The sequence below is a fragment of the Bos indicus genome, chromosome 2 (assembly GCF_029378745.1).
Source record: "Bos indicus isolate NIAB-ARS_2022 breed Sahiwal x Tharparkar chromosome 2, NIAB-ARS_B.indTharparkar_mat_pri_1.0, whole genome shotgun sequence".
In the NCBI taxonomy this organism is placed as follows: domain Eukaryota; kingdom Metazoa; phylum Chordata; class Mammalia; order Artiodactyla; family Bovidae; genus Bos; species Bos indicus.
This window is the reverse complement of record NC_091761.1, coordinates 106780407-106800242: the sequence shown is the minus strand read 5'-3', so window position 1 is coordinate 106800242 and position 19836 is coordinate 106780407. Positions and strand designations below refer to the sequence as shown.

Below are 19836 nucleotides of genomic sequence, written 5' to 3'. Positions count from 1 at the left end.
GGCCTAGGTTTAAATATCTTTATTGATATATCCTATTGGTTTAAATATCTTTATTGATACAAAACTCACCCACCCACCCCATGGCCAGTAGTTCTGAGGAGCCCCACATCCAGAGGCCTAGAAACTGGCTCTTTGGTTTCCGTCTGGGGGCCGAGGAGAGAGGCTCTATATGGTCTCCTCATGAAGTCCCCGGGAGCCCCTGTCGGGTGGCTCCCTCAGTGCCCTGGGCCTTGATGAACCGGCATAAGTCTCAAGTCCCACCGCCTCGCAGTTTCCAGAGGCCTGGAAGATGGACTTTCTCAGGGGGAAGCCGGGCCGAGGCAGCGCCCTCTGCTGGTGCCCAGAGGTCCCGCAGGTACCGAGAGGCGGCTCCGCGCGCAGTTTCGGGTGCCACGGCGGGTCAAAGGCAAAGGCTGAGCTCCTTGCGCACGCGGCAGCGGTGGCACTGCACCACGCAGCACCAGTGAAAGCGGCACAGGCAGTTCTCCTCGAGAAGCACGCTCTCCTGGCGGTGCCCGCGGCCGCAGCACAGCAGGTCGCAGCCGCTGAGGTCCGGGGCGCTGCTGTTGCAGGCGCGGCCGCGGGTGCCCGGCGAACCCGTGCGCCGGTTGGGGGCGCAGAAGTCGGGCGAGTCGGCGGCATAGAGCAGGTCAGCGCGGCCCGGCGGCTTGAGCGTGCGGACGGCGGGCAGCAGAGCCTTGCCATCGTTGGTGCCCATGACACGCGAGGCGCCGTGGAAGCGCTCGAGCAACCGCGCGCCCACCTCGCGGAACGGGGGCAGCTTCTGCCAGCAGGTGCGCAGCGCGCACGAGCCGGACAGCCCGTGGCACTTGCATTCGGTCCGCGTGTGGCTCCGCACTGCCTGCGGGGAGCATAAGAGCAGGCGGATGGGAACAGATCCGGGAGGTGGGGCGCAGAAAGGCCCAGAGGACCGACAGAAAATAAGATAGAGGAGGGTGGTGAATGGAAGACAGCAAAGAGCAGACCAAAAAAAAAAAAAGCCAAATAAAAAAGCGAGAGCGCGCAAAGTGGGAAGGAGGAAATCACGGCCCGACACCCGGGAAAGGAGGAGGAATGATAGAGAAGTGGGAACAGTGGGGAGTGGGGGACAGTATGCAGTGTAAAGATTCCAGGATCCAAAGCCAAGGAATGGGGGAGAAAGCGGAATGGACAGCAAGGGTGAGATTCTCCCTGGAGGGAGAGGGTAAAGGTGGCAGCTGTCGCACGGATTCCTCTTGCCAGCCAGCCTTCTCATTCCTGCTCTCAGGGCCCCAGGCAGAGCAGGCTGCCTGGGCTCTGTCTCCGCCACCCCTCCCCAATCCTTTCCGACAGGTATGTGGGCCTGTCTGGACATTCCTCTCCAAGTCCCCTCTTCCTCCCACCCATGCCCAATGCCTCAGGCCATAACCCTACAAGACATAGGATATGGGGGTTCCCTGGCACATGCTAGAACTGAGGCATAGGGTGCAGGAGGGCCCCTATGAATGCCCTACTGAGAACTGAAACCCAGGAGTCCTGCCCTTTATTTACCATTTATGTCTGAAGCTGGAATGGAAAACTCACAACCCTGCTAGAGATTTATGGGGTCAGATGCCCCAGGAAGATCATTTCCGGAAGCTCAGAGTCCAGGGGCCAACCTTATCTACAGTCTTGAAGTCTATGGGCCCCCTCCTAGGCCTCTTCTCTTTCCCCTCCACCCCGCCCCAGGAACATCTGACTCATACTGCTTCTTGTCCCTAAACAGGAGCTCCTGAGGCCCTCCTCATCATAGAGGGAAGGGGAGAGGCTGCCAGGGCTCTGGGCAGGGACTGGTCTGGGATTGCCAGGCAGCCAGTTGACAAGTGCCTAGACTGTCACAGCTTTCCTGGCCTCTGCCTGACCCCTCCTACCATCAGGATCCACTCCTCGTCCTTCACTCCTTTCCAAGACCATTGTCCCTGGAGCCTCCCTCACTTCTCCCAGCTCCCCAACCTCCAGATCCCATGCCTTTACTGGGCTTCTGTCCTTTCTCTCATCCTTGGCCTTGGTCTCCCTCCTCAGGCCCTGCCCTGGCAGCCCCTAGCCACCCAAGCTTTGCCCTACTTGTCCTGTTTCAGAAGTATGTCCTCCCTACCTGAGGTCCCTAAAGGTCCTGGGTCCTCTTCCCTGAGTGTCCCCTCCCTACCCTGCCCACTAGGCCATCAGCCCCTACCCCTCCCAGGCCCCACAAGTGACTCCCTCTTCTAGGTCAGCCACCTTGCCTCCCACTGGCCCAACCACACCCCCAGCCAATCTTCCCCAGTGGCCTCCCACACATTAACAAACTCCTATACCGTGTACCCCACTCACCCCTTCCACAAACTCACTCCTCCTCATATACCACAGTCTCCACATCCTTTCAAACTCACCCACACTCCCACATTTACACACACACACACACACACACACACACGCGCGCGCGCGCGCGCGCGCGCGCGCACCCTTATACGTGCCTGTCCCCACTCACCAGCCGGCCCGCCTCGTTGTTATGAAGTTGCACCAACATACGGATGTCTCCACGTCCCCGTTTGTGCTGCGCGTCCATGAAGAGCCTCGACTTCTCGTCCCCGAAGTCCACGTCGTCGCCGCAGCCTCCCCACTCCCAGGCAGCGCTGCCGTCGGGGGATCCCGCGGGGCCGGGGGGCCCAGGGGTGCCTGGCAGGCCGGGGGGTCGGGGTGGGGCCCGGCCTCGGGGCGCCTGGCAGCCGCACTGCAGCAGCTCGCCCATGGAGCAGGCCTGCGTGACCGCATGGCTGGCGCCTGCCGCCGTTATAGCGAACACGAAGGCCGTCTCCCGGATGTCTGCGGAAGCGGAGAGGGGCGGTCAGACAGCAAGACCTGGGCTGGGTTCTGGGGCGCTGCGGTGGGCGCGAGGCAGAGTGGCGTAGGGCTGGGAGACGTGATCGGGGCCGTGTCCTTTGACCCGTGGAGGAAGTGGGGCTCCGTGGGCCTCCCCCCACCCCCACCCTCTCCTCTGACTCTCCAACGGCGAGACAACAGCCCCCTCCTGGGGTCCTCCCCACACTGACCCTGTTGCAGGATGCGCCCGAAGGCCTTGCTATGGCTGGAGCAGTTCCAGCGTCGGAAGCGGAACTGGAACTGGCATTCCCGAACCCCCAGCCGGGCGCCCCGCGCTAGCTCGGCCACCACTTCTGGCTCGGCCTGGCACAACTCAGCCTGCCGCCCTGCGAGCCGCCGGGCCTTCCTGCAGATGCTGGTAGGGTCCATGACCAAAGGGCTGCCCACGGCCCTGGGAAGTAAAGAACAGCAGACCATGGTTGTAACTCGAAGAGCTTGGGGGAGGGGCAGGAGACCAGCCCCGCCCAGCCCACAGCCGGGAGCTGTGACATGCCTCTTGCCCCACCAGCACCCCCAACTGAGACAGAGATTGTCCCACCTGGTTCTCTTACTATTCCGTGCGTGCGTGTGTGTGTGTGTGTGTGTGTGTGTGTGTGTGTGTGTGTCCCCTCTGAGCTAGATTCTAGACTGAAATTGCTATAGATCAAAGAGTTAGTATTATCCTTCTGTGTACACCTTCATTAATAAATCCTTACAGGATTTTGACTCAAGGTGAAGGCATCTGGCACCAGGTAGCCAAGGTTAAAATTCACCAGGCCTAACCCAAAAGGGAAAGGAAGAGGACCTTAACGGAAGGAAGATCAAGCAAGAGGACACTAGTTCGATCTCTGGTCCTGAAGATCCCACATGCCTCTGAGCACCTAAGCCAGTGTGCAACAATTACTGAGCCCATGTGCTGCAACTACTGAAGCTCTCACACCCTAGAACCTCTGCTCTGCAACAAGAGAAGCCACTGCGATGAGAAGCTGGGCACTCTGCAACTAGAGAATAGCCCCCACTCTCTGCAACTAGAGAAAGCCCGCACACAGTAATGAAGACCCAGCACAGCCAAAAATAAAAATAACAAATAAACTCAATTAGGAAAAAAAAGTAAGCTGTCAAAGAAAAGAAGGTACATATTATAAAGAAATATAAAGAAGAGTAGACAGTGTCAGAAAAGGATCTGGTCTTAGTGGACCACAAGCTGGTCTTGTGTTAGCTGATTAGCCCTGATGCAAGAAAGGTAGGGCAATCCCAGCAATACAGCAAGCCACGGTATGTTAGAGCGGTCAGGGAAGGGCGCCTTTGAGGAAAGTCACACCCCCTTCCTCTCTAGCCCAGATTTCTCCTTCTGTCAGATTCCACCCCTCACCCCCAACCCCAACCCCGATATCTCCCTGTTTCCCTGAGCAGGAGGAAGGCACTGGGGACTGAGTCTCTGAAGCCATGTTGTAAAGTAGATGACACTGACCCCTTCTCCTGCTCCAGGGTCTGTGACCTTTCCAGAGCAAGATGGCAGCAAGCCAAGACCCGTGCACGGGGCGGGGGGGTCTCAGGGCAGATAACATAACTGACTGGGGAGGGGATACTCCTGGGCTTGGTGGGTAAAGACCTTACCGGGAGTTTCACACACTTTCAGAAATCCCTCCATTCTCAGCCTTTGCTTCATCCGAGGCTAGCACTTCCTTTTAGTTGCTGTACATCATACCCCTGAAGGTTCACTCGGCTGGGTATTCACACCTGGAGGGGACTATTTTAATTGGAATGCTCTTATTTGAGCACTTAGCTGAGATCTCTGTCTGGTAGGAATAACTAGGTAGAGTATTTAGGCTGAGGGTAATTTGAAACCACTCAAAAGCCTTTAGCAGGGGGTGGAATAAGATTTTGGGCAGGGAGAAGCAACACCATGAGAAAGAAAACGTGGAGGAAAATGTTGGTAGATATGTACCAAAGGTCAAAGTGGCCTACTTTTCAGCTTAGCTTTAGTGCACATCCACCCCACTGTCCCCATTTGCTCCGCAAGTACGGGCTGCCCAGGCATGTTCTGGGCCCACAACAATGAGATATAATGGGCTTAAATAGCAGCAGGAGGAATTTAGGTCTTAAGGTAGAACTTCTCTCACTAAGGAGTGAGATGCTTGGAGACATGATTGCAGGAAGATGTGTAAGCTCAATCCTTGAGCTCAGTCCTCAATCCTGTAAAGTGTCCTACCACACTCCACCCCACCCCCATCACCACCCTGTCCGGTCAGTGTCATCACCCCTACCCCAGTAGTCCAGGAACCAAAGTTCTCTCCTAAGTGGAGAGACTCATAATCCAAACCTGCCTGCCTCCATGCTTAGGACTTGCCATCACTGCATTCCCACTGTACCTGGGAAGGTCCAGCCCCAACCCTTTCGCATCTCTAGAGAAGTAATAGATGGGGCAGGGGCAAGTGGGCCAAGGGTAGGAAAACCCCTGGCTGTACAAGCTGATCAGTCTTTATCTATCTATCTTTATTTCTATCAGTCTCTTCATCCCCCTTCTACTTATCCCATTTCATTACAAAAATAATTGGGGGCAACTTCCAGTATGGTTGTACAAGGTTGGTAAACAAGACTATGGAGCACCTTGAGAGTTAGGACTGTTATTTTCGTTCTCCATGGCAGATTTTTAGCTGCTTAATTTGTATTTCCCCTCCAATGTTTATTATGAAAATTTGCATATTGTGAATGATTACTATGCTTCTCCAATGAATATCATCTAATACATGTTTTTGAGTGAATGAAGGAGCCATCTAAGGAGAAGGTCCTCACTTGAACCCTGTCCACATGTGGCTTCATGACTCCTAATTAGCTTCCAGAAACATTTTCTCCCCAGCTGGATTTAGAGGCAGGGAAACAGGCCTCCACACAGCCATTCAGCTCCTCTTCTGCCACCTGCATCTTGAGAACTCAACCTGGGAGCCTGGGACTCTGCAAACCCGTCTTCCCCACTCCACCCACAAGCTGCCAAGTTCCCCAGTCTCCCCTCCCCAATCCTGCCCTTTGCTAACTCCCTACTTTCCCAAGGCTGACTGGCCTTATCTTCCCAAGGTTACTCTGTCCCATCCCGCTTCTCTCCCTCCTCCTGCTCTGGGGAAGTAGGAGAGGGTGGGGTGTGCAGGCGAGAAAGGGAAAGAACCTCTTGACCTTGTCTTTTTCCCAGAAGCTTGAGATAGGAGAGGAATCAGGAGGAGCACGACAGGCAGAGCCCCCCAGGAGGTGGGGCTGGCCCTGCACAGGGTTGAGGGGCTGCCCTGGAGTCAGCTTCTGGTCCGGGTCTGGCTCCTCAGGCTGGCTGGCTGCCTGGGAACTAGACTTGTTTACAAGCCAGTCAGGAGGAGGGATGGGCAATAGTAGCAGCTAGAATCCCAAGGGACCAGCTTGCTCCCTGCCCTCCTGTCCTCACTCCCATCTTCAAGTCACAGGAAAGGAAACTCCAGAAGGGGACTGGCAGGGAAGCGTTGGGCAAAACACCAGGCCTCACATTTGTACTCCAGTCTCTGTCCACTCTGGGTGAGCTGAGCTATGCTGAGCAAGTCAGTTCCCTCTCTGGGCATCAGGAAGATAAGGAGTTGGCAAGACAGACTCGAATAGCCTCTCTAACTTTAACACCATCTTTAACCGAATCACAAAATAACTCCCTCAATGCCCCTCTTCCTTTGCCCTCCTTCCTTCCCTTCTGCTTGCTTAGGGACTGAACTCTGCTTTGGGGGCCTCTGAGTTCGCACTGGCCTGAAATCAGCCTAGGGAAGAGGTGCCTGTCTGGAAGCATCTGTGTGTTGGGCGGGGGCTGGCGGTTGGAGCACAATGGTGGTAGGAAATATATAATATGTAGGATCTGAGATCCTAAACAAATAGCCGCTCCTGGGCATAGAAAAAACAAAGCTAGCCCTAAAAGAAATCAGTACATAGACAAGAAGGAACAAGCCTGGGTTTGGCCATTCTAGCTGGCTTGGCCTCCTGTGCCAAGATCTCCTTCCCAGGGACCTCAGTTGGTAGAATAAGTAGCCAAATGAGGTGGCATCCGGGGGCAGCCAGTTCCTATTGGCAGCATCTGTGAATCTAAGCCTTGGAGGCCTGGGTTTCTGGCCTAACTTACCTTCCCATGCCTGGCTTCAGAGGGTGGAAAATTTTCTAGTCCACTTCCACCCAGTTCACCCTTATTGTCAGGCAAGCAAGTTAGGGGACTGACCCCGGCCACTCAATGGGGGAATCCCCGTTGCAATAAATTTAGGCGAATATTTTAAAAACCAAAGGGACTGGAGGAAACAGCCCTCCCACCCCGAGGGCTTCTGATACCTCAGGGGCTTTTGCATACTGTCCTCCACATGGTCATTAGTCTGATCAGGGTTGGCTGACTCTGCATCCATCCCAGATCATACCGCTAAGTTTCCAGACTCAGAGACAACCCCGCCCCCCTCCTCACTTCTAAGTCATCCAAATCTCACACAGCATCTCTCCAAACTCGCCCCGGATCCCACCTGCTCTAAGGACCCAGTGGTGGGCCCCAGCCCTCACTGACCTCCCTCACCTGCCTCACTCATGGGGGCGGGAGTGTTGTTTGTCATCCTGGCCGGTGGCATAATTGTTTTGTTACATCTTCTCGTCTTCTCTTTCCAATTAGATATAAACTCATTCCAAAGATCTCAGGGAGAAGTATAATGTCATTAGCAGAACACAACTCGGGGCCTTGAGAATCCATCGGACTTGAGTTTGGATCTAGGCTCTGTCCTTTGCTGGTTCCACAATGTTAGCAAGCCCCTAGCCGGGGAGGTTGGCCTTTGTTACAAGCCTTTGTTGAATGGATGAGGAAACTTAACCTTCTGAACCTCAGTGTCCTCAACTGTAAAGTGGAAATAAATAATAATACCTGCCTACTTCTGAAAAGAGCCTGTCCAGACAGTGGGCTTCCACAAGTGTCTTCCCATAGGTGACTTCCCATTCACACCCTTAACCATCTCCTGGGCCTGCACAGTGCACGGCAATCAGGCAGCATGTGTGAATTCCTGAGAACATACTTTGCTCCAACTCTCCTTAGCCTGGATCTCAGTATCTCCTCCTCCCCTGCCAGTCTAATCCATGGACCAGGAGCACCCTCCAAGATCCCCCCACCCCCCTCCTCCCTTCTCCAGCCGGCGCTCCTGGGTGGATTCTTGAGGCCAAGAGGATCACAGACCTTTCTGATGCCTGCTCCTCTAAAGGGTCTCACAGCCAAATCCCCACTAGTTCCCCGCACTCATTCTGGGTACTCCTTAGTCTGACCCTCAGCTCCCAAGAGCCAGCAGAGGGAGCCCTGAGCCCTGGGGCTGTGGGTGGGGGCTGCACAGGGGTGGGGGAGGTGGGTGGTGGAGAAGGGGTAGAAAAATGTTGCCTGACGGCTGGGCTGCCGAGGAGGCTGGGCCCGGGCCTGTGCCCAGCCCGCCTGTCCTGTCCTGCTCTGTCTAACTCAGTAATTACTGTTCCCCCTCCCCCAGTCCCTACCCCCACCCCAACCACCACATCAAAGTCAGTAATGCCCCAGCTCCATTAACCCCTACCTCCCCACCGCCCACCAGCCACCCCATTCCCTGGCTCCACACCCGCCCCCCTCCCCCGGCCCAACTGGGTTCTTTCTGCCCAGTCCCAGGTGCTGCCCTTCCCACCTCCTCACACTTCTCCCCTTGCAGGGGCTTTCCCTGCCCTGAATGACTTCCCCACACAAGATGGCTTGCTGCTGGTCAGAGGCCTGGACACAACGACCATCCACTGGATATCCTGCAGAGAGTCTGTCCTGTGCCATCTGCTCTCTCATACCGAGGTGGGGAAGCACTGTGAGACGGGGGGAGCAGAAGGGGCCTGTGCAGGGGCCTGTACCCCTTTCCTGACCCCTACCCCTACTGCACACCAGGACACAGCACTCAGAGGGAGGTGGACTCCTGGTCCCCAGCCCTCAGCTACTTGCATTCTGGGTGGCCTTGGGCAAGTCACCTCCTGTCCCTGAACTTTGCTAGACTTCTGTCACTGAGAGTGAGAAGATTGGCCCAGATGATCTGTAAGGTCCTTTCTAGATCTAATTTCTGGATTAAGCAGAGGGCTCTAAGCTAGAGGAAACAGCCAAAGAGACCAGGTGGAAAGTGGGTGAAGTACTTGCCCAGCGACCTTTCCCTCCCTGTGCTCCTCCTCAAGCTGTCTGGGGAAAGCACCCAGGGCCTCGCCCCACCCTGCCCCTGGCAGGAAGGAGGGTGCAGGCTAGAGGGCGCTCTCCCCACTCCCAGGGGACAGGCTTCTGTGTTCATGAACACCTCCTGCTCTGACTGGCTGGGTGCCCTACCGCCAGCCTGACTGCAGCCCGGCTGCCCGCACCCCCCAACCCCACCCCACCCCCCACCGCCTCATCCCCTCCACCGCTGCATTTCTTCATCAAAGTACACATTCTGGAATCCCCCTGGCTGGGCCCTGATGATCAAGCCTCCCGCTGACTTCCCCCGCCAATTCCCGCTCCCACCCAACTCCTGGCTTCCGATGAGAACAGGGCAGGAGGGGACTGCACCCCCCGGGAAATGTCACGGTGCCAGGACTCTGGTGGGCTCAGGGCATGCTCTGGCCTGGACCAAGCCAGCCTCCTTTTGCCCCTGCCCTTTTCTGCTCACAGCCCCATTGTCTCCTTCCAGGGGAAGCTGCCAAGGCGAGGGGTGGGGAGGGCTGGGAGGGGAGGCCTGGATGGCCACCCTACCCCCACCATCCACCCCATCTTAAGCTTGTGGGAGCCAGCAACAAGACTGACCATGAAGGGTCAGGGGCCCCAGAGAACGAGAGGATGGGAAGGGGTGATGGGAGTCACAACTGGAAAGCCTGGGTGTCAGGAAGAAGCCTGGGTCCTTTCCCTGCCTCCCCGAGGGGCCAGAGCTGACCAGTGCCTGGCTCCTGTTCTCATAGGGAAGATGAGATGGGGGAAGGGAGCGAGACCAAGTGGTGCTTTTCCGAGTGGGACAACAGGAGGGTTAGTTTCTTTCACAGAAAATATCAAATGGAAAGAGGAAAGGAGAAGAAGGGAGATTGATTTGGCTATTCTGTGAGAGTGAGCTATTTTCTACATCCACTGATTGAAGGTATAAATAAAGATGGGCCAGATATTGAGAAGAACTTCCTGGGGGAGGATGAGAAGGGGCAGAGAGCAGGATGGGAGGGCTGGGAGCTGATGACCAGGACAGAATCTGTCAGGGCCAGAGCATAAGCTGGATAGCCTGGAGGCAGTAAGCTGGACAAGATGACCTCAAGAGAGCCTGGCCAATGTCCTGGAATCTGGGATTCTGTGATTCACAAAGATATGGTTACAGATGAGAGAGAGACAGACAGAGGTCAGAGGCAGAGTTTAGAAAGCGTTGGAGAAGAGGGGCGGTGGGAAAGAAGGGGGGAAGAGGGAAGAAATTGGAATGGGAAACTTCTGGTGGACCTCGAGCCAGGTCCGTGAGCCTAAGGCCTGGGCCACTGCCCCTCCAGAGCCCTCCTTTCCTAACCAGGACAGTCCGGTCACTCAGAGTTCCTGGGGAACTATGTCTTCCCAGCCTGGCTGCTGCTAGAATGGCAGCATGGACTGCAATGAGCTGCTGTGAGGCCAGCTGCTTTCCTGTTCACTGCTGGAGCTCTGGCCTGGTCAGTGTTCTCTGAGAAGCAGGAAGAAAAGATCCAGCCAACCAGTTCTAGACATCAGGGAGCAGCCTGGACATTTCTTGCCTGAAGAAGCTCTTGCTTCAGGTGAAGCCTCAGGGGTGGGGACAACCTCTCCAAAGTATCTGAGTGAGCCAGTTGCTAGACACCTTATCACTCCAACTCCTCACTCTTCACCCGGCTTGCCCTGCAGCTGTGGCCATGAAGGCCTCTGTGTTCTTCCACACCTGCCCTCCTCCCCTCCTCCCCCACTCCCTCCTTTCCAGCTTCAGGGTCAGTCTCCAAGGGATGAGGTCTCTCTTCCTCTGGCATGGCTCCCATCCAGCAGCCCCTCCCAAACAAAGGAGCCACCATGAACATAAATCCCAGCAGAATGCCATACAGCTCTCCCCAGCACCTTTAGTCTCCAGGGCCCTAAAGACAAAGGCTCCGCCTCCCAGGAGCAGGGAAAGAGGACCCAAGAGGAGAGGGCAGTCAGTGAAATGCCTAACTGGTATAATGTCCAATGCATGGACTGCAGTGAAAGCATAGAGAAGGCAAGGGAGGGAAGACAGAGGGGCAGCGTCATGGAGGAAGTGGTATTTTTAAGCGGAAGGATGATAAAATTGGGACAAATAATAGGGGGTGGAGTGGGGTGGGGAAGGAAGGCAACAGCCCTCAGGGAGAAACCTCTGTCTCCATACTTTGAGAAAGGGCAAAGTTAGGACAGGTGTGTATGGGGAATAAGAGATAGAGATCCCTTTGCAAAATTTTGCTAGAAACCCTAGATTTTAATTTAAATTGATCCCCCTTTCACCCTTGGGGATTCTGGCCAGAACCTGGGGTGTGGAGGAAAGGACTTACATTTAGGAGCACCTCCCCAACGTCAGATTATGTTGTAGGTCATCCCACCCAATCCTCCTATCAACCCTTCCAGGTAGGAGGACTGACTCCCTATCTTACAGTTGAGACATCAGGGAGCAGGGAGAAGTGACTTGCCCAAGGTCATAGGCTTGACAATGGGGGGAGATTAGATTGCAGTTCTCTTTATTTCAAAGCTGCTACTGCATTATTCTAAGTCAGGATCCAAGGACTCATGTTGCCTGGCCGAGACTTAGGTCGCCCTGGCTTGGCCCCCTCACTGACACCCTGAGGGACTTCTCTCCTACATCATGGAAGTGGGATCGTGGCCAGCAGCTCCCTGTGTGGGCATCCAGCTATCTTCCTAGAAAAGAGGGAACTGCCTGCCCCACCCCTTCTTCCAAATCCCCGGGTTGGAGAGGAGTGGAGGGTAGAGAATCCAGCCAATGATATGGCGGTATGCAAATAGACAAGGTTTTGACTTGTTAGGATTGGCTAATGCACCAGCGGTATCGTCCAAGTCCCTCCTCTCTAAACACAACTATTCCGGGCGGGTCCTCGCTGCTCCCAAGACTGAGAAGGGGAAAAAAAAAAAAAGTCTACGGGATCCGGATCGCTGAGCGGTCCCGGCCGGGCACCCACCTCCCCAGCCTCTATCCATCCCGCAAGACTCCAAGTTCCCGCAACCTCAGCTGCCTATGTGTCTGCTCTAGCTAGGGCAGTCTGGGAACTCGACCCCAACCTTTGGCTGGCCAGGCCTTGTTCCCTTCCACCAGGACCCTCCACGATTCCCAGCAGCACATTTTTTCATCCATGACCTCTACATCTGGAAGGGCCAGGAGCTTGGGTCCTTTTCCTGCCTTTCCTCCTCTTTGCTCGGGGAGGAGAAAGTAGAGAAAGCGAAGGTTCTGACTCAGTTTCCCCCTTTACGCTCCCTTTCCCGCCCCTACCACCCATTCTGAAGGAGCCCAGAGAGAAGCTGGTGGGTTTGTGAGCAAAGTGGGGCGAGAAGAGGCAGCTACTTGACTCTCCCTGCCAGTGGTTTCCCACCTTGTTCTTCTCTTTCCCCCAAATTCAGCCTCTCTCCCCTAAATCCAAAGCCGTCTTAACACACTCTTTTATTCATTTGTGTCTCAGACTACAGATCTTGCCCCCGTCTCCCCGTATCTCTTTCCTACCCATCCGCTGATTCCTCGGTGACCTGGGTTGAGCGCGTAACCTGCGGTTGGGGTGGGACACAGGAGGAGGAAATACAGTAGAATGTAGGGAGGGGGGCAGGGGGTGTGTGGGCACGTCTAAGTGGCAGTACAGAAATGCCCCTAGAGGAGGTCGGCAGGAGCGGCACGCACCTCCCCCTCGCGTCTCCAGCTGCGGAGGGGCTGGGCTCCGCGCACAGGTAGAGCCAGGAGGCGGCGGGAGCGCGATCCGGAGCCCCACCTTCGGCCCCGAGGTCCCCACGTCCGAGCTCCAGGGGCCCCGCGGGGGCAGCCAGACGCAGCACTCACCACCACAGTCCGCCGACGTGCGCCGGACTCAGGAGCAGCAGCAGGAGCAGCCCCAGGCGGGAGGGCGCGGGCGGCTGCATCGTGACAGCTTTAGGGCCGGCGGGTGCGGGCAGGGCGCGGGGCTGAGGGGCCAGCCGCTGCGCGCGGGGGCCCGGGCTTCAGGGCGAGCGCGGCGGCGGCCGGGAGGCGATGGCTCCGGCGGCGGCGGCGGCGGCGGGGGGGCCCATCCTGGGCGAGGAGGGCGCGGCGGAGGCGGAGAGCGGACAGGGCAGCCAGAGCCTGTGTCTCCTGCCGAGCTCGCTCGGGAGAAGAAATCAGAGCCGGGGGCGGGGGTGGGAGGGGAGCGGGGCTGGGGCGGGGGCGAGGGGCAGGGGGGCCGTGGGGGTGGCAGTTGCGACAGTCAGGCGGCGGGACTCTCGGGAGGGAGCCGAGCGCCCCGGGGCGGCGGGCGCGGAGCTCGGCGGAGGGCGGGGCCCGAACACGCTCGTGGCTGGGGGACCCGCCTGCCTCGCCCCCTCACCTCGCCTCTCTCAAGGCCTGGGAGCCCCCCGCCGCCGCTCGGAGTCGGGGGCAAGGAGGGGCGGGGAAGCAGGGTGGAGAAGGGTAAGCGGGGGGAAGGAAGAGGAGCGAAGGAATGGGGGACGGGCTGGAAGGGAGACGTTTGACAGGTTTGTTGACTGTAAAGAGAGAAAACTTCCCAGGAATGAGGGAGTTTGGGTTGGGGGGCGGTGCGGAGTGGGATGCTGGAGCGGGGGCCGGGAGATACAGTCTGCCCCCGGCGCTGGGTGCTCCGGGGAGGGGTGTAGAACTCGATGGCCCGATGGGCAGACTCCAGAGGGGGTCACCTCTGACCGGACCCCGCCTCTGAGCCGCAAGCCCCCCTTTTCAGCCTTTTCTTGAACACGGGAGGAAGCAATGGGCCTCCACTCTGCTCCCCAGCCCCCGCCTCATCAGGCCTGCACTCAGGGGAGGAGGTGCGGGAGGGCAGATTAGACAGCCAGAGAGAAGAACCTCTTTATGGCCTGCGATCAAGCGCTCGCACGTGCAAGCGAGCGACAGAGTGGAGGTTGCAGAGCGAAGGGTCAGGACTCACTGCAGCCGGGCCTCGTGAGTCCGAGGGTCCCTGCCTCATCGCTGTTCCCCCAACTTGGCCGGGCCGGAGCGGGTGGGAGGGCAGCTGCAGGTGAGATGGCATTTTATCTGATTCTCTAATGCCACAAAAATGTCTTTGATGCCCCTGGCCCCCTCCCCACGAGGGGAGATCAAAGGCCCCCGTGGGGAGAAAGGACAGCTCCATTCATCACACCAAGCAGGCTGGCAGGGAGCTGTAGTCCCTGCTCCCCGCTCCCGCCCCGTGTGCCCCGGGGGTGCAGAGGGACAGGTGGTGCAGGACATTCCATGGCAAGGGCCAGTCTCCCTTCCACCTCTATCCAGAACAGCCATCAAGTTGTACTGGTGCTCCTGGCTGGAGATAACGATGGAGGACCTCAAGCCCATGTGGCAGAAACTTCAGGCGTCTAGAGGAAGCTCCTGGTCTTTTGGAGTATGTGTGTGGGGGGGAGGAGAGTGGGGAGCACCTGAACTTGGGGAGTAGGGCCACTGCCAAGAGAGATAAGAGAGAGAAACACCCTGGTGAGCAGAGAGAAGCCAAGATTCTGAGTGTAGGGACAAGCGGATCAAGATGGGCTGGGGGTGTAAGAAAAGACCACAGATGCAGGTCCCAGGGGAGGAGGCAGATCTGGGAAAGGAAGGATGAGCAAGTGGAGAAGAGAAAAGAAATGGAGAAACATTGGCCTAGGCACACGGGGAAGCCCCTGGCTTTGCTGGGACCCCCACCCTAGGGCCGTGGTGTCCAAGTTGAATCAGTCTAACCCCTTGTCCTGGGCACTGAGAGTTCTGGTGAGGGTGCTGGAGTGCTCTCGAGACGGGGGCTAGGGGCTGAGAGAGGTAGGGGGCGTGGCCCAAGAGCAGCCCCTCCCATTTTAGCCTTTAATAGCAACCAGATGCCAGGCACAGCCTCTGCACCTTTTAATTTTGCACCCAGTTGCTGTTTCTGTAGGGCAGTGCCAACTCTGGACCCTGCACACTGAACAATGCAGCCAAGGTTGGGCCCACACTCAGGCCAGATGGTGCTGAACAGGCGGCTGGAGGGCCCTGGCTGGGGGCGGGGCCGGGGTTGGGGGGGGTCCCTAGAGGCTGCAGGTGGCCAATGACCAATCCCCTGGGAACTATTGCCTGGGTTCCGAACCCTCTGCCCTCCCACCCCCACCCTGCTACTGTTATTGCAGATTATGAAATGCTCTCCTGATCCTGCATTCTTCTCCGAGGCAAGAATTTTAATGTATTTGTCTTTGTCATCAGGGGACCAGGGCTCTGGGACCGCCCTGCTTCTGCCTGAGGAGGGAGCGCCCCAAATCTGGTCCCTGCTCCCTCCAGACCCCAGTCTCTCTTCACTACCACCCCCTCATGCCCTAGCCCTGCCCTTCACCTCCCCCTCCTAAGACATGGTCTCTCTGTGGGGTGGATAAAAATGATGTTATTGAAACAACAGAATTGGGAGCAGTGGCAGGGAGCAGGGATCAGCTCAGGAAACTGGGGCGTTTGCCAAGAAGCCTTCTCCCCCGCAGGCGGCCTTTCTGCCCCCACCCCCCACCTTTCCTAAAAACACACACAGAACACCCCACCCTCCTGCAGTACTCTCTCTGGCCAGACCTTGTAGAATATTTGGCCACCCCTGGATTTCCCAAGTCCTCATCCTTCCCCCAACTCAAGCACCCCAGAATCCCATTCCAGAAACAGCTGGCCCACTAGTGCCTGTGGAAGCACTGGGGCAGGGAGGGGTGGGCTGCAGTCTGTGATGGGCAGGTCTCCTGAAGCCTCAGTTCTCAAGGCCTCTGTTCCAAGGGCAACCTTGCCTCTGCCCACTGCTTTCTGCTTCTCTGCACCCCCATCTAGGAGTTGGCTGGCATCTGGGCAGAGCGAGAGCCATAACTTCACTCCTGAAGCCCTCAAACCTTCACAGAGATGAGTTCAGATGTTCCTGAGGCTTCAAGCCATCACTATCACCTTGGAAGACCCTCCACGGAGAAGGGCTGGGAAACTAGGAGATGGAAACAGAGGCACACAAAGACAGATCAAGATGCACGCACATACATATGCACTCACACACACCCACAGCTGGGCATAGGTTTCCAGACAGCCCCGCAGAAATCACAGGACACCTCGCCTCTCCTAGATGACGCTGGGTAACTTTCATCCACAGGTAGGGCTGGCCACATAGGTGGGCTGGCTCAGACTGAGACACATGCTGGCTTTCCTGGAGATCACGCAAACACACGTGCACACACACATGTACACACACGTGCACACACACACCACCTCTGTAGCATGGATGGAGTGCCACTCTGATCTCTTTCTCTCTGTCCTCCAGGCCCCCTCCACCTCTTCCCCCATCCCTCCACCTTAGGTCGTCTAAAAGAGAGGCGGGGAAGGAGAAACAGGGTAGTCTGGCTATGGGGTTGGAGAGGAAGGAGGGGCAGAAGTGGGGACTGTGGAGGGGGAGAGAGGCAGCTGGGGATAGATAACATCAGATTTGCTGCAGGGGAAAGCGGAGCCCTCTGTCGGATTCTCTCTCTCTCTCACTGTCTTTCTGTGCATCTTTTCACGTCTTTCCCATCTCCATAATTCGGTCTCTGTTTGTGTCTGTCTCTAAATCATTTTCTCTGTTTCTTTGTTTCTCAGAACGACTGAAACTGCAGGAGCCCAGGAATTTGGGCCTGACTCTTCCCCTCCCAGTCACCTCTCTCTCCCTCTCGGTCCCTCCCCACCATCCTCCCTTCCTCCTTCCCCAGCAATGAGACCTGACTCTCATTCCTTTAGGGTGGTGATGGGACTTGAGAATTCCTCAGGGCCCTGGATCTCTGGGTCCCAGGAGAAGAGAGAGAGAGGAAAGGCCAGGCCTCTAGAGAGATGGAGAGAAGGAAAAAGATAGAAGAAAGGAAGAACCGCTGTCCTCTACTTTCTGAATCCCAGATGCTAGTCCAACTTTTTCAAGCCCACCTGAAGTCATGAGAATGTGCCTTTCCAGCCCAGAGTGGGAACTCAAATGCCTGGTTCCCAGCTTTAGTCAATCTAGGTCAAGTTTCTCCTGAGATTGACTCTGGGCCTTTGTCCAAGGGAACCCCCACCCCAGGCCCTGGTTCCCCATAGAACCCACCTGCTTTATATCTTCCACATCTCTCAACCCTATCCATGCTCCAGCCTTCGCATCACTCCATCAGTCAAAGGGAGAAAGAACTCAGTGGGATGGGAGGGTGAGACAGGGGGAGGGGGGAGCAGAGGCTGAGAGGGAGGGATTGCTGCTCGCCCACCAGGACTGGGCTGGTGGGAAGCCAGGGAACATTTGTTTCCACTTAGCTCAGCCCCAGTGGCCCCAAGGAGGAGTGGTTGGGCCCAGGAGCCTCCCCAGGCATCCCCGTCCAGGCCTGGCTCCAGCATTAGAGGCCATGGGGTAGGCAGAAGATCCCTGGCATGGCCTCTGGGGTTCTGGAGACAAGTCCCCATCCTCTTCTCACACTATCACTCCTTCCCAGGTCACACCGCCTATCCTCACTGCTTCAGCCCTCACCTCTCAGGAAATCAGATCTTCTCCACCCAGGTCTTCAGACCCAGACTCCCTCCTAACCACGTTGGTGTCTGCTGGCTCTCTCTCCCTGGACAACAGTCAGAAATTTTTCTATAGAACACATACTATGTGCCAGTTGTTGTTGTTATTTAGTTTCTCAGTTGTGTCCAACTCTTTATGACCCCATGGACTGTAGCCCACCAGGCTCCTCTGTCCATGGGATTTCCCAGTCAAGAATACCAGAGTGGGTTGCCATTTCCTTCTCCACCGATGTGCCAGGCACCCAGCTAAATAGTGGAAAGACAATGGTGAGGAAAAACAAACATAATCCTCACTTTCATGGAGCTGATGCTTTTTAATCATATCATCTCACAAACAAGTGGAAAAATCACAACTCTGACCTGCGCTTCAGAGAAGAGAGACCACTGTGAGAGGCTCAGGCAGCAGGGTTGATCAAGTCAGGGAAGGTGGAGAAGGCCTCTCAGAGGGGGGAACCCCCCAAGTGAGATACAAAAATAAGTCAGAATTAACTGGGAGCTACAAGGGAGGGAAGAGCATTTCTGGCCAGGCGAACAGCTGTGTAAAAGCCCTGCAGGGATATGAAGAAGGCACCAGGGTGGGGGGAGGAGCATCCACTCAAGGTTGGCTTGAGGTTGACAAGAGAGTAGAAAGCAACCTGGTGGGAAAGAGGCTGGAGGGACTGGAGCGGGGGCTGATCAGACCAAGCAAAACTTTACAGGAATGGAAGGGAATTTTTTTCTTACTTTGAAAGCAATGGGAATTCTTTTAAATACATTTGAAGAAGGGAGCGTAAAAGATAGGGGGGAGCTGCTAGATTAAAAGAGAACTAACAGACATAAATTTTAAAAACCAGCAAAGTATTTTGGGAACTCTAACATTTCAGGATGCATGCTTGGATGACAAAGAAGCATCTGTGGATGCTTACCATAAAAGTCAGGTTAGTAGTTTCTCTGGGGGTGAGGGAAGGTGGCACATGGAGTGGGATGGCAGCCAAGTTCTGCCTCCTTTCATGGCAGCTGGTTTCAAGAGTGTTTCATTTGTACATTGGTTCTATACTCTTTTCTGTATCATCTTAATAAAAAAAATTTTTAAGCAATGGGAAGCAGTGGAGATTTCACTGGGACAGTGGGTGACACTATCAGCTCTCCATTTTGAAAAGAGGAGATTGCAGAGGAGCCAGAGTGCATGCAAGAAGATCGGTTAGGAGATTCCGCAGTGGCCCTGAGTGGTCCAGGAAAGCCTTTGCAGCTTCCACCTGCGTGGACCACACAGAGATAAGGAAAGAAGCCGACAGTGCTAACTGCTGTGGGGGAAGTGGAGTCAATGGACTTGGGGAGAGGTTGGAAATGGGATGAGGAAGAGGGAGGGGGCAAGGGTGGTGCCTCTGAGATTTTTAACTGGCCCCACAACAGAATGAATGGTGGGATGTCCACTCAGGCGATGCATGCTGGAAGAGGACCAGCATTTGGCGAACTTGAGTGGGAGAGTTTGAGACATGAATTAAAGATGCTTTGAAAACATTCAGAAGGAACTGTCAAAGAGGCAATTGGATATATGGGTCTGGAGCTCAGAGGGGAGGCCTGAGTCATCCTGAGGTAGGGTGTAATTAAGCTGAGCCCAGAGGAGAGTGCGGAGTGAGAGCAGCCTGCATGAAGTCATGTTTCATGGCTGGATGAAGGGGAAGAGGCTGCAAAGGAGACTGAGGAGGGGCCACAGAGGCAGGAGGGGGAAAAAAGCATCACGCTTTCCCAGAAGCCAAGGTGGCTCAGTGATAAGGAATCTGCCTGCCAGTGCAGGAGACACTGGTTGGATCCCTGGGTCAGAAAGATCCCATGAAGAAGGAAATGGCAACCCACTCCAGTATTCTTGCTTGGGAAATCCCAAGGACAGAGGAGCCTGACGGGCTATGCCCCTTGATGTATCCACAGAACACGCTTAGGAAAACCACTGAATCAGTTAGATCTCAGGCTACTTTTGCCAGAGCACAAGGATAACCCCATCATTTTATTGCTGTGACACTTCCATGAGCATACCTCTTACAAAACCAAGTCCATGCTTCTTAGCGTGGCATTCAGGCCACACTACAATTGGGCTCTCTTGGGGTCTCCCCAACCTCATCTGCCTGTTAGTCTCCACCAGAGCTCTAGACTCACAAAGGTTCTTGGTCAGGCCCCCACCCCTGGCCCCCACCTCCTCCCCTCCATGCTCTGCTCACCCACCTCTTGTCCCAGCTGACCCAGCTCAGCCCCAACATCTGCCAAGACCCCATCCTGTAGTTGGAGACAATCTTTCCAATTCCCAATCCCTCAGTGCACTTAG

General features: G+C 56.0%; 1 protein-coding gene across 1 annotated transcript; it reads right to left on the bottom strand.

The window, feature by feature from the left end:
• Positions 1–4: 4 nt before the first annotated feature.
• WNT6 (Wnt family member 6) lies at positions 5–13192 on the bottom strand. The gene is made up of 4 exons (XM_019976966.2): positions 12873–13192; positions 3048–3268; positions 2486–2820; positions 5–862 (listed from the first exon to the last, which is right to left on the bottom strand). Exons 1-4 carry the CDS (start codon positions 12950–12952, stop codon positions 401–403), a joined length of 1098 nt encoding a protein of 365 aa, XP_019832525.2. The 5' UTR covers positions 12953–13192; the 3' UTR covers positions 5–400.
• Positions 13193–19836: the final 6644 nt, after the last annotated feature.